The sequence below is a fragment of the Mesoplodon densirostris genome, chromosome 1, assembly GCF_025265405.1.
Source record: "Mesoplodon densirostris isolate mMesDen1 chromosome 1, mMesDen1 primary haplotype, whole genome shotgun sequence".
Lineage (NCBI taxonomy): Eukaryota > Metazoa > Chordata > Mammalia > Artiodactyla > Ziphiidae > Mesoplodon > Mesoplodon densirostris.
The window spans coordinates 197,828,958-197,847,313 of NC_082661.1; the positions used below are offsets into that span (position 1 = coordinate 197,828,958).

General features: G+C 35.0%; 1 protein-coding gene across 3 annotated transcripts in view; it reads right to left on the minus strand.

Moving 5' to 3' along the window:
- The window catches only part of HELQ (helicase, POLQ like), a 49,347-nt gene that overhangs the window by 30,043 nt on the left and 948 nt on the right, over positions 1-18,356 (minus strand). For 2 of the 3 annotated variants that reach the window (XM_060114093.1, XM_060114084.1), the window contains exons 2-10: positions 16,999-17,716; positions 13,242-13,420; positions 12,475-12,675; positions 11,587-11,659; positions 9,561-9,658; positions 8,330-8,428; positions 6,882-7,027; positions 3,395-3,634; positions 288-429 (exon numbers count right to left, since the gene is read on the minus strand). In XM_060114093.1, the coding sequence (XP_059970076.1) occupies positions 288-429; positions 3,395-3,634; positions 6,882-7,027; positions 8,330-8,428; positions 9,561-9,658; positions 11,587-11,659; positions 12,475-12,675; positions 13,242-13,420; positions 16,999-17,716 (1,896 nt within the window). Of the gene's footprint in view, positions 1-287; positions 430-3,394; positions 3,635-6,881; positions 7,028-8,329; positions 8,429-9,547; positions 9,659-11,586; positions 11,660-12,474; positions 12,676-13,241; positions 13,421-16,998; positions 17,717-18,356 lie in introns of those variants that run through there. The other variant, XM_060114100.1, reaches the window with a different exon arrangement.

The following is an 18,356-nucleotide window of genomic DNA, read 5'->3' on the forward strand; positions in this document are numbered from 1 at the left end:
ATATTTTGCATAGATTGTGTGAAGGCTGGGGGAGATAAAAAAAAAATAAGAATTTAGCGGGTGTTCTCATGAAAATGGAAGAAGGTAAATGAGGAAAATACTTTTCATTGTTTGCCTGAAATACAAAAGTATTTGAACTACTCTTTCTAATTCTTAACCATGGGAGAGAAGGGAACATTATTTAAAGGAATATTAATAATTAAGTTTTAAAAGACAGTCTCATAAAAGGGCTAGACCAAAGTCCAAGAAAAGACAACAAAATGACCAACCATCCACCAGATTATTACCTGTTGCTTGTCTTTTTCTTGCAATATAAGAATACTCTCCCCAGTAGAATCTATTCCAGCACGGCCAGCCCTGCCAATCATCTGTTTATATTGATTCCTCTTTAAAAATTCTTTAGCAACATAGGGGGCTCTTAAAATAACTCTATGGAATTGATAAAATTAATTAAAAGTGGTACTCCATCTATAGCAATAGCATCTATTTTTTAAAGTTTTCATTATATTTATGTGATATTAAATTTAGTAACGTATTAACTCAAAATAATAGGCAACTACTGTTTACCAAGAATCTATGATGTTCTAGGCTCTTTATGTACATTACTTGTAATCTTACAAAACTCCTGGTGATAATATTCTTACTTATTTACAAAGGAGCTAACTAAAGCATATATATACATGTTAAGTCATTTAGCGAAACTCACAAAATTAGTAATTACCAGAACCATAACTTGAACTTAATTCTGCTTAGTTGTAAAACATATGGTCAATCCACTAGAGCAATAATCTCAAAATAGTTTTGATTTGATACTCCATAAATGAAAAATCTGACCATGGACCACCAACATATGCATATTCATTTATGAGCTTATAATACTGTCAACATAAAAGTGTAGATTTCAACTGATTTTGACCTACAAACATGGTGATTTCAATCCTGTTCACATATACAGAAGTTTGTAGCCAGCTTTCCTATTCAAAGGTGAGAGAAAACCTGTCATTTACCTAAAACAATCAGCCTACTTCTTTATTTATAAATCTCAATGGACAGCCAAGATTACCAAATACATGAAGAAAACTAATGACATAAAAGAAAAACAATGAGAACATACAGAAAAAATGTCTGACAGAAGCAGATAATATGCAGAACAGAAAAGAACTTTAAAAAATTCTAATTAGTATCCACAGAAAATTCTAAAGGGTATTGTATTCACACTATGAGAGCAGACTGTTATAAAGAAAGGACAATAAAAGAGAGTTCTTAGAAATTAAAAAATTAATTAATTTAAACAATTTAATAGAACTGAATAATGAATGAAACAGTTAATGGAATACAGTTAAAAACTGATTTTGTTATATAGAAACTAAAGGTGAAGAAATCACATAGCTCATATAGATTGAAAAATGTGTAAGAACAATTAAGAGATGAAAGCTCAATTTAAGAGGCTTCAGCTGTCTAACTGAAGTTACAAAAGCAGAGAACAGAGATAACAGAAGAAAAGAAATAATAAAATAACTGAAAAAAAATTACTCTAAGATGAAGAAAGGCATAAAACTTCAGATTGAAAGCATGTACCAAAGGGCTAAGCCCTATGAATAAGAAGTAGCTAAACTGGGAGAGTTAGGATTGCAGAATTAGATTTCTCAGTTTCTTGAGTTTCAAACCTTGGCTTTGAAACTCATTTGTTGGCCGTGAAGTTGGGTGAATTACTTCATTATTCAGTGCCTCAGTTTTCCCTTCTATAAAATGTGGATAATAAAATACAACCTTCCTCACAGAGCTGTTGTGAGGATCTATTAAGTCAACGCATGTAAAGCTGTTATGACATGAGTGAGGGCGTGTAATAACTGTAATTATTATTATACACTACGACGAAATGTTAAGGTTAAAGAGAAAAGTCTAAAAGCTTCTGGAAAGGGAAAAACAGCAAGCCTATGCAAAAACAAAAATGACCAACACTAGCCCCTAAAAGGCATGGAAGAATACTACAAGGGCCCCAAAGAAAAAAAACTGAACCTAGAATTCTGTTCCTAGCAAGGTGTTCAAGTGTGAGGCTAAAATAAAGACATCTTCAGCTACGCAAAGATTCAAAAATTTTTACTCCCAATTCAGCATTTATAAAATAATTACCCAAGGATGGCAAAATAAATGGATCATAGAAGGAAGATGTGAGACACAAGAGGCAGTGGTAGGCAAAAAAAAAAAAAAAAAAAAAAAAAGTATAATTTACAGGTAAGTTTAAATAACTATTGATTATAAGATGAAAGAAAATTTAAAATCTAGAACTAAAATTCCAGGTAACTGCAACAATACATGAGGCAGTGTAGAAAAATACACAAATGCTAAGGCTCTTGTTATGTTCAGCAGAGGATATAGTTATTGATTAATTCTAAAATGATAGAAAAACACAGTTGCATTTTTTAACAGTTTTACAACTGTTAAAAAATTTAAATAACCATTGAAATAAGAGAAATAGGATACATAACTTCCTTTTTTATTTCAACAATTGTCTGAAAAAACAGAAAACTTAACCAGTGACAGAGTCTGAAAATAAAAGAATAGAAAAAAATATACTTGGCAAAAAATGTACTCCCAGTATTCAAAATAAAATCACTAAATGAGGAAAACAAGGATGTATTCTATTCATAAAAGGTATAATTCAGCAATAAGATATTTGCAGTAAACCTTTATATACCTAGTTTTGAAACACAAAGCAAGAACTTTTAAAAATGTAAAAAGGAGAAGTTGACAACTCCATAATTACAGTGGGAGACTATGAAATTGACAAATCAAAGAATCACAAAGAAAAAGGAGGAGCTGATGACTAATAACTGTTATATATTGAGCTATGTGAAACTACATACCCAACAGAAAATTCATATTTTTTTAAATCTCATGGATGATTTATAAAAACTGACTATTTATTTGAAAAAATGTCACAAATGACAAAAAGTAGAAATCAATTATACTGGTAATAACCAAAAAGATAATCAAGGATCTACTCTTTAGAAAAAGATACTAGACTCAAAACTCTTTATGGATGAGTTCTCTAAAGTTTCAAGGAAATCTCTGTTAAATAAACTCTTTCAGATCATAAAAAATGGTCAAAAGCTTGCCAACTGTTTCTACACAACCAGGATAATAAACCATAACATCAAAACCAGATAGGGAGAGTAACAAAGAAAGAAGGAATTCTAACAGCAAGAAATCTACTAGTGTTATTTTTCATTAAAATATTAAAGAAAATAAACCAAACAATCAACTCAGCAAATGCTGAAAAAAAGTTTGATAAATTCTCACCCACTACTGAGAAAGAATAAAACAACAAAAACTGTTGGCAAGCTAGGAAATGGAAAGTTTTGAGACCAGCCAACAATGACTTATATCTTACCTTCGAGCTGGTAGGTTAACACCTGCTGCTAGGGTGGATGTGCAGGTAAAAAGGCAGAGAACTCCTGCGGAGTAGGCCTCCTCCAAGAGCTTCCTTTCATCACATGTTAAACCACTATGGTGATAAGCAACTCCAAATGGGATGGTGTGCTTTAAAACAGGACACAGGTTGCCACTGCTGATATTCTTCAAGTTCTTAATCACCTCATGTTTTTCTTTCTCTTTGTGTTTCAGATATTCCCTGGGAAAAAGATGTTAGACATGAACACTTGATCTTATAGTGACAAAGTACCTAAAATTTTAATTTCAGTAGGTGCATGTAAACATTCTTTTTTTAAAAGAGCTTATTACTTTTATTGATATAAATACATAGAATGTTCTTAGAATTTTGATTTGACTTCATTAACTATTAGGCAGTTTCTCTGAACCTTTTTGTGGATCACAGAGCCCTCTGAAAATCTGCTTAAAACTAAGGAAAGGGGCTTCCATGGTGGCGCAGTGGTTGAGAGTCCGCCTGCTGATGCAGGGGACACGGGTTTGTGCCCTGGCCCAGGAAGATCCCACATGCCATGGAGCGGCTGGGCCTGTGAGCCATGGCCGCTGAGCCTGCGCGTCTGGAGCCTGTGCTCCACAACGGGAGAGGCCACAGCAGTGAGAGGCCCACATACTGCAAAAAAAAAAAAAAAAACAAACCACAAAACTAAGGAAAAAAACATTCACATGAACACAACACTTTGCATATAATTTCAAGGATTCATGGACTTCCTGAAGTTCAATCCTGTACCTCCTATGAATACATGAACTCCAGGTTTAGACCCCTGTTCTAGATGTTACAATTATTTTTTCACAAGAACATACATCTTTAGTGAAGATGATTTGTTTTAAGTCATAAATTTTCTTCTCTGAAGATGAAAACATATATTATTAAATCATATGAATTATATGTAAAACACTGTCTAAACTCTAGCATTTTAGAAGCCTCAGTAATATCCTACAATGTCTTCTTACCTAGAAGCACCTATTATTTTAAATTCCCTTCTAGAAAAGAAAAAAAGGAAAGAAAGACTAAGTACAACTAACTACTAACTGACTACAAAGCAACAACTTCTGAATACCAGTAGCAAACAAATATAGCCCAAGATATAAATATAATACACACAGCCTTATGTTGTTTTAGCATGCTTCATGGAAAGCATAGAGAGCTCTGGCCGGTGCTAATTGCACAAGGACAGTAATTTCACACGAAGCTGAGCAATGGGAGGCCAGGAGACAATGAAGAATCGGGAAGAAAGTGGTCAAGAGTCATCAGTGCAAGAACTAGAAGTGGCTGCTGAGCAGGGAGCAGCAGACTTTATGTTACTACTCTCTGGCCAGTGTTTGAGGTCCTGAAAGGGACGAATCCTTCTCAAGGAATTAAGACTTATGGATAATCACCCTATAAGTTTAGAGAGGGGAGACATTATTTGTAACTGACCAGATAAGACATAATTATATGGAGAAGGGTTTTGTGGGAGAAGTTGAGATGTGAGCTGGGCCTTGAAGAAAAGGTGTTAGAGAGGCAGCAATGAGGGGGCAGGAAAGTGCAGTGTTGGCAGAGGGTAAAGCAGGATTGTAGGCATGGAAATGGGAAGTTCAAGAATAAACAAAGAAGACAAGTAGTTCAGTCTGGATAAAGTGCAGGGTGGATAAAGAAAGGAAGAAATCAGGATGGAAAAGTAAGTTGAGTCATTATCTTAGCATGAATTCTAGGCTAAGAAGCACTGTGGTATCATTTTCAGGGACATTTTTAGGGAAAGTGATATGGCCAGAGCTCTGGCAGTTGTCAGCAAATAGTGTTTAAAAGACATCCTTAACTTAGAAGTCAAAGGTGGTAATAGCTATAAAAAAGATAATTTTCGTTGAGATTGAGACAATCACTTGGGAAAAAATCTGCTTCAGTCTTTGCACTTAGACATACAAGCATATTCTAGGTGATTTTACTATACCTGCTTCAAATGAAATTTATGATTAGGAGGCAAATCATTAAGACATAGGCTGATATTCCAGGACTCTCATGAAATTATGTTTTAAGGACAATACTGAGATCAGAAACCATTTAGCCCCAGATTTTACTTCATCTACATGTAAACTATAGAATAATATAAAAAAGTATGCTCTAAACATGACATTTTAGCCAACAGCCACCAAAAAAGGGGGCTAAGCTATACTCAGAACATTCACCTTACGAAAGCAGCAAGTAATATGGAAAATGTATTTTAAAGGAAGTTTTCCTTCAGAAAGAGTTTAAGAAAGTATCAAGTGTCCATAATTCATTAACTAAGGGTTCTGGAGAACCAAATTTTTAACTAATTCAATATTAAACATCAACATTTATGACCCAAATAAATTGTTATCACCAAAAAGCAAAATAAGTCAAGGATATAACTTGACTAATAATAAACCTCACATCTCCCAGTCAAAAGTTTGTCTCTAAATTTCCCCATCACTTAGTCAGTGCTACACTACCTTATTCTAAGAAAACAACTGATTTACTGAGAATATCTCAATGATAACTTAATCTCCTTAGGTTTTTATAATCTACATCGCAGATGTAGAGGCAGACTCTGTTACCGAAATGGGAAACTCCTGGACTTTATCCCGAACATCTGCATCTTTGTGCTAGTCAGTGAATTTAACTCTGTATTAGATCAATCCATGATGACAGCAGGCTTGGGAGGGGAGGCAGAGGATGGCTAGATTAGAATCCATAGTACTGGTCTGTGAACAGTGAAATAGCACTGGCTCAGGGGCCAAAAAGAAGTCTGAAAAATGTAATAAAACTACACATGGGACAAAAAGGTACAGAAAAAACTAAACTGCTCATACTTAAGTTCATTTTATACTTATCTCTATGACATAACAGAACCAACATTAAAATTTTATAGTATAAAATTACAAACTAATACATTTCTTAATTATTTAGGAAATTCAATTCAAATGTCCACACAACCTAAGTGTGAAGTTTACTAAGAAAACAAAGGCAACAGTACTTAATTTAAAAAGAAAGTTAAGCTGAAGATATGATTCATCCACACAGTGATTAGTGATTAGTTCTCTGATCATGTAGGCCAGTGGTTGACCTTGGCTGCATGTTGGAGTCTCCCTGGGAGCTTTACAAAATAATGGTGCCTGGGTCCCACTCCCATATATTCTGATTTGTCTTGGATGTAGCTTGGGCACTGAAATTTTAAAAAGGCCCCAAGATGATTCACTGTGCAGCCAAGCCATTATATTAGTCAGCGTTCTCTTACATGTAGAATTTTTCTCTGGCCATTTCACATATGTGAATTTCACAGTTCAACTTTCTTCAAGGTCAGGGCCTTTAGAATCTATTATAACAACTTAGTATAATGTTCTGCAAGAAGTAATTAGTGCTTGTTGAATAAACAGAACATACAGCATGTAAATCATAATAAAAATGAAACAATATTTTTAAAAGAGTAACATACTTGCTTAAAATTTTGCATATCATTTCTGCTACATTTTCACAGTTCTTCTTAGTGGGACAAAAAACTAAGCAGGAATAATTGGGAATAACTTCTGTCACCAATGCTACCAAGTGATCAGGATCCATCTTTTTCAGAGTATCAGAATACTGCACAACAAGATTTAGGAACAAGGTAGTTAGCAACCATGAAAGCCTTTCATTTTACCAGTGTAAAAGGTAAGTAAAAAGGTAAGCTTTGAAAGGTAAGTAAACCAAGCATAATTTTGAACTTCTCATTTAAAATATGATCATTTAAAAGAAAAGATACAACCTATATTAAACAGCAAAATGTTAAGTCCCACTTTTCTCTCGGGTTCTTAGGGTTTCGTTAGGTGTCTTTAGTTTTAAATAAAGGAAGTGAAAATAGTTAGTTATTAATAACCCCATTGCACGCCCATCTCCACTGAAGCAGAAAAAGTCCACAGAGAGAAACACAGACTGATCCTAATAATAGTCAAAGAACTGCAGAAATAAGCTAAACCTCCTGCTTTACTAACAGTTTTCAAAAACATAGATTCAATCATACTACAGGACATATTTTCAGAAATAAAAAATATATTTATCAAGCAGATGCAAAGAACTCAAAGAACATGAAGAAAAATGTAAAGTTATTTAAAATCTCCTCACTTCCTTCAACTTTACTGAAAACTAATTAAGGTACAGATTTAGAATAATATACCTTTATAGAATTCTAAAACTGTTGTAAAATCCCTTTCTTCCCCTTTTAATGTCCTTCACATAAATCACAGAACATTAACATAGTATACATTAACATTTTCATGCACCAGTATCTGAGCTATACAGCCCACAAATATTTCTTCTTGTTTTGCTATTGTTGCTGAATGAATAAACATTTATGGGAGAGGTCTCCAAATGTTCTTGGTTCCTGGAGCCCCAAGGTTAAAAGAAATAACTAACAGTTCTGATTCTTAGGTAGTTAGGTCCAAACAACTTAATAAGTATGTATTTCCTCACAAATTAGTAGCCATCTAAATAAATAATACACATCAATTGAATAAAAAAAATTTTTATTTCATTCTTAAATAACCATCAGAGACCACTAACAGGATGTGCACACAACTGGGCCCTGCAGTCTTCCAAACCTTAGAAATCCTCATTTCCTGTCCCACATTGATTTTCACATGCTATTTGCTTACAGTAAGTGCAAAAACCCCCAACTTCACAAAGATACAATATCGTAGGAAAGTAATGTAGTGTGATCTAATGTTGACATGGGAAACTGCCTATCTTGAACCAGTAGTTTGTGTGGTGTCCAAGAGTTGTCAAGCATCAGCTGTTTCTCTGAAACAACTAAACTACCCCATGGTACCCATGCAACTCTTTTGTGGTACCCCAGGGAAGCTGGGCACAAAGTCTGGGAACCTTACCTTCAGGGATTATCAAGGTTACCTTATAGTTAAGGAGACGTGAAAAAGTCATGCCATTCTCAGCTTTGCTGTCAACCTCATATATTGCATCCTTTATTTTCAGATATTCTTTTAATTCAACCTCGAATTAAAAGGACATTTGCAATTAACATCATATGTAAATTTCTTTTTCCAGAGTATCAAATTTTGTAAAATATGTTGTAAAAAGGAAAGATATACAAAAATTTTAGCTTTTCTTAAGGTATGTAAAATGCTTCAACTTAGAAGTTATTTCTTTCCCATCTAAGTTTATTTTTCCCTTTAAATCAAAACAGGGATTAATATCCTTGAAGAAATACTTATGAATTGAATAGCCACATACCTAAAAGAAAATCAGATACTTTTATGTGTCACAAGAGGAAGTATAAATGAGTCAAGTGTTCACACTCTATCTTTTATTAAGGAGTTATTTGTGGTATTCCTTAAGATTTAAAGCTTCATTAGTCATCAGTTTTAATCTAAAAATGACCAAATTATTAATTTAACTATTTGTAGACAAAAAAGGCTTGTAAATACAGCTCATTGCATTTTTAAAAGAACAGCATCTAATTTGACAATTAAGGTCAGAAAATATCTCTTGAAAATTCTCATATTTGGTACAAATGTAAAAACACTAAATTTCAAATTAAAATTTGGTGATTCTAAAAAAATTATTTTCTGAAAGCCTATTTAGACACAAACTACAAACAGAGTATATGTACATTATAAGTTACTTTCGAATAACTATGAACTACATTTATTTACTTTCTTCAAGTCTTTTAGGAATACTGTTATTGGGGAGTTTAAATTTAAATCCATGTGAAGTCTTAACTTATTTTAAAAAAGCATTAAAACTACCAAAGCATAAATATTTGAAAATATTTTAACTTTTAAGATAAATTTTTTTATGTGCCAATAACTTGAATCACTAAATTCTCACTGAATGAAAAAATTTACCTTACAGAATATAAAGTAGAAAAGCAAAATGGGTCTGAAAAATTCCATTCAATAAATATTCATTGAAGGCCCATGGGTCAGGCACTGTTCCAGGTGTTACCCATACAGTACTGACCCAAGCCAAGATCCCTGACCTCTACACACAAACTTGCTACCATTTAGCCATGGTGAGTGGCATTATGTTCCTTCACTACTCTTAGAATTTTTATACAGTACATTTGCTACTTTTCTTTCTAAATAGAAGATGATACATAACAAACCAAACCTTAGGTACATACTGGTCTAAACTGACTCGTGTAATATTCTGCTTGCAGGAACTCTTGTAGGTCTTCAACATTGTTTAATGTTGCACTCATACCAATAATTTGAGTTGTTTCTAAAAAAAAAAAAAAACCCAAAGTATTGAGGAAACTGTGTTACTTAGTATATCATAACAGTAATTTTAACAACCTTTTAGTGTTCTTATTCTTCCTGAGTGATTTGAGAAAGAGGGGGCAGGTAAGAAAAATACCAACACAGTTGACCCTTGAACAACACGAGGGTTAGGGGTACCAACCTGCTTCGCAGTCGAAAATCCGTGTAAAACTTACAGTCGGTCCTCCATATCCTCAGTTCTGCATCCCTGGATTCAACCAACCACAGATCATGTGGTACTGTAGTACTTACTATTGAAAAAAATCCACATATAAGTGGACCCATGCAGTTCAAACCTGTGTTGTTCAACTGTCAACTGTATAATACCAGAGTATTAATCTGGCAGATGATATTACTCAGAAGAGAGGTATAAGCTGGTAACACAGATTGGGAGGCATCAAACACAAGGAGCCCTTGAAGTCATGAGTATGGATGAGAATTAGCAGAAACTGTACGAAGTAAGAAACAAGAGAAGAGTCTAAGAGGAATCTATGGTGACACCAATGTACATGACGAATACGCTTTGACAGCAGTGTCACAAAGGAGAACAAAAGGAGAAACTAAAGAGATTCCTTTCATTCAAATATCTATTAAGTGTAAGGCATTGGTGACAGAAGGACAAATAAGTATACAGCAGTAGCAAACACATGTCCATTATGTGCAGGTACTATGCTAGATGCTGTACAAAGACTGACTCATGCTATCTTCACAGCAATTCAGTGAGGAAGGTTCTATTACTATCACCCATTTTTGATGCATAAGGAAAAAGAGGCACAGTTACTATAACTTGCCCAAGGTCACAGACAAAGTTAAAAGTGAGCCAGGATTTGAATCCAGCTCCAGAGTCTGCCCTTAGCCATTAGGCTATGCTATCTCTCAATGCTAACACATAATCAGTCTTACAGACAGATAGTAGGGGAACCAAGACAGAATGATGTTTCAGCATCCAAAAGAAAAATGAATGATAAATAATCAAATATTGAAGAGAAATTAAGACAAGGACAGTCAGTGTACACTGGATTTGACAAGTAGATGATCATTTTCCCCTCTTCCTCTGCTTTATATTTTTCCATAGAATTTGTCACCATCTGACACACCGTATGTTTTCTTGTTTATCTGCTTATTATCTGTTCACTTTCACTAAAATATAGGTTTAATAAAGGCAGGGCCTGATGATGCACAGGGGGTACTAAATAAATATTTTTTTAATAAATGATTATAAAGTGCTACAACCTGCCTAAATACCACTTTTATCAAAATTTTAAAACTAATTCTTAAGATCTGACCTTTATGATTAATAATTTTCTGTATATAAACTATTATAAAATATAACAATAAGCTATTGCAATAGTATATCAAAAAATAATAGAGAAGATATTTAGAATATTTCATATACATTTAAAGACTATCTGATGTTGTAAAATAGCTCCTTAAAGTGACTATTTATATACAATGTTTTCTTGGTATGATGATCATACTGATGGTGGCAACAGCAGCAAACCCTTATTGTGCTACGTGCTAGGCATGGCTGAATGCGTCCATTACGTGTGTTAACTCATATAATCCTCACAACAATCCCATCTGGTTGGTACCATTATTATCCCCATTTTACAGATGAAGAAAGAGAGGTTGAGTCACATGCCTCAGCACACATAGCTACTAAGTGGAGGATACTGATAGGGGACATCCTCAAATGTTAACTTCATTTATCTTCACTCACTCATCCATTCTTCCAACAAAATTTATAAGCTTACTTTGGACATAAAAACTAAGGCAGAAAGCTTAAGTACCTTACTCTAGGTTACATAATCTAGCTAGTGATAGAATTAAGTCTTTTATAGGTCTCTTGATTATAAATCAATTAGTGACCACATTTGAAAGAATACTTACTGCTAGTGTAGAGGATTTTTGCTAGAGTCATTTCCAGTATAGCCCCACGGCTTCCTTCACCAATCATGTGCAACTTTGAAATTTAAAAAAAAAGGGGGAGAAAAGTAAATCTGCATAAAATACCTATGTAAAACAAGCATACATTGGATGAAATGAAGAAGCAATCTTTGCTTTATAACTCAAGCATTTTCGTTATGGCAACTAGAGTACATATACATTATTTCACTGGTATTTTAAGTTAATGAGGTTGTCCTGAGGACAACATTCTGGCATCTGGAATTCATAAGTACTATTATAAAACTGAACATATATACATATATTCACTCCTCAAGAAATGCTTGACACAAAACTGAATTTAAGACTACCATGCATGGGGGCTTCCCTGGTGGCGCAGTGGTTAAGAATCTGCCTGCCAATGCAGGGGACACAGGTTTGAGCCCTGGTCCAGGAAGATCCCACATGCTGCGGAGCAACTATGCCTGTGCACCACAACTACTGAGCCTGCGCTCTAGAGCCCACGAGCCACAACTACTGAGCCCACATGCCACAACTACTGAAACCTGCACACCTAGAGCCTGTGCTCCACAACAAGAGAAACCACAGCAATGAGAAGCCCGTGCACCACAACGAAGAGTAGCCCCTACTCGCCGCAACCAGAGAAAGCCCGCGCACAGCAACGAAGACCCAATGCAGCCAAAATAAATAAAATAGATACATTAAAGAAATAAAAAATGTTTAAAAAGATTACCATGCATGAAATGTTTTCATCTGTGTTATCTATATATTAAAATAAATTACTTATTCTCATAAAGGTATTAAGCAGATCCACATAATAATAAATGTTAGTATAATAAAAATGTGGATAAATTAATAAATGGAGTAACCAACCTCATCTACAACAACCAGACCCAGACTGTTAATCCTTTCGGTTTCAATCAAGGAGTTCACCAGACTATGTCCTTTTTCAATAGTGGCAATATATAGTGATTTCTTTTCCCTTCTTTTAATTGGAGGAAATTTTCCTTTGCTTCCAGCATATTCTTCAACAAAGAAACCCAGTTCTATACCAAAACTTGACAAACCTGAAATCTAGAATATTAGTTAAAATAAACAAAAAAAATCAGATAAGAACCCTAATTATTAAGTGTTCACAGGAATTTAAAAAATCTAAAATAGTGTTTAATACCAAACAATGGGAACAAGGTCACAGATAATACATACCTATATATATATAAGAAATGTCATAATTAATGTATTAATCTTTGCAAATAAATGCCACTTTTAAACTAGATAATATAAATATAAATTTTAAGTGTCTCCTCTGATGTTAAAAAATCAGAATAACTCATTTATTTTGATAAAATAATTGGTTAGTTTCTGCTTGAAAAAGCAGGCTAAATATCAATACAACATGTAAAATGGAGTTTAATCCACAGGTTTAGAAAAAAATAAAACCCCTTCTGAAACAGGTAATTAGAAGAGATTTTCGGTTAGGTACTCCACACTGCATTAGCACATGCTAAAAATAATAATTCTCCATCATTAATAGAGATACCTTTTCTCAGTCAATAAAAAGTTGTTACATTTATGCTAGTTTTTATATCTGAATGTCAAAATTACATTAGCAAATACCACTTGTTAAAAAAAAATCACACCTTTTCTTGAACAATTGCCACATATGGTAGGATCATTAAAACATCTTTTCGCCGGCAAAGCAGTTCTTGCAGCATTAAAATCTCAGCCACGAGGGTTTTTCCACCACTTGTTGGCAAGGAATATATTAAATTTTTTCTTTCTTGCACAGAGTTCAATGTTAAGCAAGCATGTTGCCATTCTGTGGAATTGGAAGAAAAAAAAAAGCCTTAATTTCCCCTTCTACAATCTCAGTTTTCTAAGAAGAAAAAATCAAATCTTACCCTGTGTAGCATCTTCTCATAGCAATAAATGTAACTATATATCAATGTTAATTGTCAAAATCCCCAATACATGGTGTGCATTCTAGTTCAGGCCTGGTCAGTGAGGTGGGCAACTAGCCCACCTATTTTCCAGCTGCAGGCTGAGGTCTACGATTCCACAGGGCAGACAGCACCTGCTGGACAAGAGATGTCACCTGGGACATGGAGGGGCTAACGGGCACTTCAAGGATCTGTGTGAATTCTAAGGCCTTCCTCTTATGTTCTACAAGGACACTGTGTAAGATTCCCTTCCTCATTCACCCAAATACCATCTTAGAGGGAAACAGGGTGAGGAGGAATAAAATTTATGAGGTTTTACACAAACTAAGAAAGACTATTCAATCAGCTCTCACAGGGAGCTAAAGTATGAATGACCTGAATACCACCTTAAACTGACTGATGAGACTGTTTAAACCATAAAAGACTAGGGTTATTAACTAGAACATCCAGAATTTCTACAACTTAGCAAGGTGGAATTTATGAAAATGATCGCATCAGATCCAAAACAATGTGAAAACTAGTATAACTACTCTGTAGGAAAATGTGACAATGTGGATCATCAAAAGTCTTCAAAATATGCATCATTTTTATCCCTAGAAAAATGGGCAAAAGATATGACACCAGGGAGAAATGCAAATGGCTAATACCAAAAAAAAAAGCCCCCCACACATAAAATCCAGAGTTTACTAGAGTGGACATGAACAGGCATTTTTGTGTATGGTTGACGAAAGCATAAACTGCTACAATCTTTTTGGAAAGCAATCTAGCAGCATCAAAAATAAAACTGTACACTGCCTTTGATCTAGCAGTATTGCTTGTAGAACTCTACACCTACAGAAATAAAAGCAAGGGTATATATATATATATATATATAGGTTATGTGCAAGATGTTCACCATAACGTTGTTTATATATAACAAAGAGCCATCAAGGGGTAAAGACTGAATTATTGCACAATCATATGATGTATTTCTTTGCAGCCTGAAATATTTGCAAATGACTATGTATTTTTACTTTAAAAGTATCTCAATATTTTACAGCACAGGAAAATACAGCCATTATATTGTAATAACTTTATTTTATTTACTTATTTTTTTATCTTTTGGTTGTGCCGTGCTGCATGTGGGATCTTAGTTCCCCAACCAGGGATTGAATCTGTGCCCCCTGCAGTGGAAGCATGGAGTCTTAACTACTGGACTGCCAGGGAAGTCCCCTGTAATAACTTTAAGTGGAGTATAATCTATAAAAATACTGAATCACTATGTTGTACACCTGAAACCAATATTGTAAATCAACTATGCTTAAATTAAAAATTTTCAAAAATATTTAAATAAATTGAATATTTAATACTTAAATATTAAAAAATACTTCAGACTAGTATCACCCCCTAGTTATCAAACTGCAGATGTTTGTGTGAAAATACAACTTGACCATATCCACATTTTATCCAACTCAGAGTTTTAAAGTATAAAATGACCAAAATAATGAATATTTAGGAATAACATCTATCTTCACACATTAAATTACATTAACTTAGTTCCCAACATTTCTATAAAACAAATTAAGCATAATTCTACACTTAAGAAGCAAAAATAACAGTTTAAGGTTGAAGTTCTCTAACTCAGTAGCTCTCAAACTTTCCACACATCAGAATAACCTGGAGGACTTACTAAAGCAGATGGCCAGGTCCCACCCCAAGGTTCTGATTCAGGAGGGCTACGGTGGAGCCTGGGAATGTGCATTTCAACAAATTTCCAGGTGATGCTGATGCTGCAGTAGGAAGTGCACTTTGAGAAGCATTGTTTTAGCTCAATGAAAAGTAGCACACATACTTATGCTTTAACTTGGTCATCCTTAAGCCAGATTTACAAATAAAAAGAGATTTTAAAAAGTTATTTACTGGGACTTCCCTGGTGGTCCAGTGGTTAAGAATCCGCCTTCCAATGTAGGGAACGGGGGTTCGATCCCTGGTCCGGAACTAAGATTCCACATGCCACAGGGCAAACCAGGCCCGCATGCTGCAACTAGAGAAGCCCACACGCCACAACACAAGATCCCACATGGTGCAACGAAGATCCTACGTGCCGCAGTTTAAGACCCAACACAGCCAAAAAAAAAAGTTATTTACTGAAGTTCTTACTTAGAAGCAATCAATATAATTACTGACAGTCATTACCAACGTCTAATTTGGCATGTCCTTGACACAAAACTGGAAAAACAACTATTATTATGATCCCTTTTTAACAGAGCAGGAACTAAGGCTCAGAGCGCAAAACCTGTGTTTAAGTGACATGGCCAGAATTCCTAACTAGGCTGACAAACCCCAGCAGTTGAGAACCTACCAGGGTGTACCAGGCACAGTGCTAGTCACATAAGAAAAAGATGAGTTAGATACAGCCCTGTCCTCAGGGCACTCATTCTGGCAAGAGATGCAGATTAGACAAAAAACAAGGTGCTAGGAGAAAAGCAGAGGGAAGAAAGTTAACATCTACTTTAAGGGCAATATACACCTGTAGCTCTTAAACTGCAAACCTTGCAATTTAGAATTTGTTAAGACTCTTGTAAAGCCTTATATTAGACTTTGTTTCCTGTAGTCCTATTTCTCCAACCTGATTGTCTTCTCCTGAGATGCGAACTCATGTTTTCATGTGGTTCATAAGATACTAACTTAGGAGTTTCAGAAATAACTTTGAAGTAATTGGATGATAGGCTGCTCTTCAGGGATGGAAGCAAGTGTCCCTTCTGTCTAAAATGACACATATTTGAAATATATGCAAGGACCCAGAATTTTTGAAAAACGTTACAAATGAATTATTATTAATACTATTTCTTTGTACTTAAATCCTAATGTTAGCTGTCCTTAAAAATGTTTAGTTTTAATCAAACTAAACAGTTCAGTCAGTTTTACAAATACTGACTTCCTTCCCTCAAGACATATGAGTAGTCAATGGAATTTCAGCAACTGAGTTTTGGTAGTAAAGTAAGAGCCAGCTAAGGAAGCATTAGCTAAGAAAACTGAGGAGCAGCTAGACAACCAGAGGAAAAAAACCAGGAATGGAATGTCAAGAAGTCAAGAAATGGGTGTTTCAAGAAGAGTTTGGTCAATTTTGTCAGGTAAGCAACTGTCAAAGAAGTTAAGAACTAAAAGTATCACTGAGCTGCGACCCCCTAGTCATTGTATCTTAAGTGACAGCACAGAACCCAGAGTTGGAGTGGACTGGGAATTATCTGAAGTGAGGAAAGGGAGGCAGCAAGGATAACACGTTGGAGAAGTGTGACCACGAAGGGAAGGAAAGAAGTTCAATAGCAGCAGGATAGGGATGGAAGGCTCAGAGGACTGATGTTTCGATTTGTTTTAAGGGGAGAAATATGACCATGGAAGCATCAGTTTTCTTTTGATTTGCATCAATATTACGGTAATGATGGTAAATTTTTTTCATTCCAGCAAAAAACATTACCATATAATTTTTCAATTCCCTTGAACTGAACATAAAGGTCTCTCACTTTGCTGGGTAATGAATAAAAAGGACCAAGGTCATCTAATGATGACTCAATTGTTTTCTTAGCAACATTAATTTCTTCAGACAGAAGAGTCTCTTTGAGCTGTTTAGTCCTAGAAAATACTGGTGTTTGGGCCTTGGCATTTCCAGTCATGGTGTTTTTTAGATGATCTTTAAGACTTTTTCTCCTATTCACATCTGAACTAGTTCTGACTTTAGAAGAGGATTCATCAGTTTGCTGTGGATGCTCTACGTTATTAATGGGCAATTCCTCGTTCGCAGTCTTGTGAGAGGATGAGTTCCAATCCCTCTCTTCAGTAGATGGATCACCCAAATCACTTGAAGAGTTATATAAATTTTCAAAGAATAAAACCTGTGAAGAAGGTATATCATACAAAACATCAGCTTCAGGATCAACAGAGACATCTTCATGCCCGCTCTGGTTCTTCGTGTGCTCATCTATTTTTAATTCAGTACAGTCGCCTACAGTAGTAATGCTGAGTGTGTTGTGTTTAATGCTTTCAGAACAAAGATCTTCAATGGCATGGTCTGTAGCATGTTTCCTATGTTCAGGAAGTTGCAAATATTTTTGTTCCAGGTCATCAACTTGAGCTAAAAAAGAGTTTTCAGCAAAGCTATCATAGTCACCAAACATGTCCTCTTCACTGTCAATATTCTGGAAAGAAAACAAAAAGATTTATGGTCAATTCTAGCTTCATTAAGAATAAAAGTTTCAGCTGAGGGCTCTATCAAGCATATAATTATATGGTCACTTATGGATCACAGACCTAAAGGTAAATCTGCTTATAAAATAGATACTATCATCCCATTTTACAGATCAAGAAATGGAGGCCCAGAGAGGTTAAGTGACTGGCATAAACTGTCCTCCTAGTGATGCTGGGATCCTAATTCTTAAGCTAGTGCTAAATCCTTTAAAATGGCAGCAAGACCGATAACCATCTACTGGAAGGGGAGAAGTTTCTGATAACCGCAGTACCATTTCCATCTCACTAGAAGTTTCTGATAACCGCAGTACCGTTTCACCTCCGATACTCCAATCTGCAGAGACTGGCCTGTAATAAAATCATGCTTGTACCACTGGACACTCCAAGGAGATTGTTCTTAGAAATCTGAAATTGAAAGGGAGTGTCTGACTTGGTATGGTCTATAAACAGAGGAGATGGAATTTGGAGGTAGCAATATAGGGGAGTGATTAAGAACCCAAGATTTAGAGTAGGAAGTGTAGTTTCTTAACTTCCCAGGGCCAGATTTCTGTTGTAAAATCTAGATAACGTAAGTTTAACAAAGTACCCAGC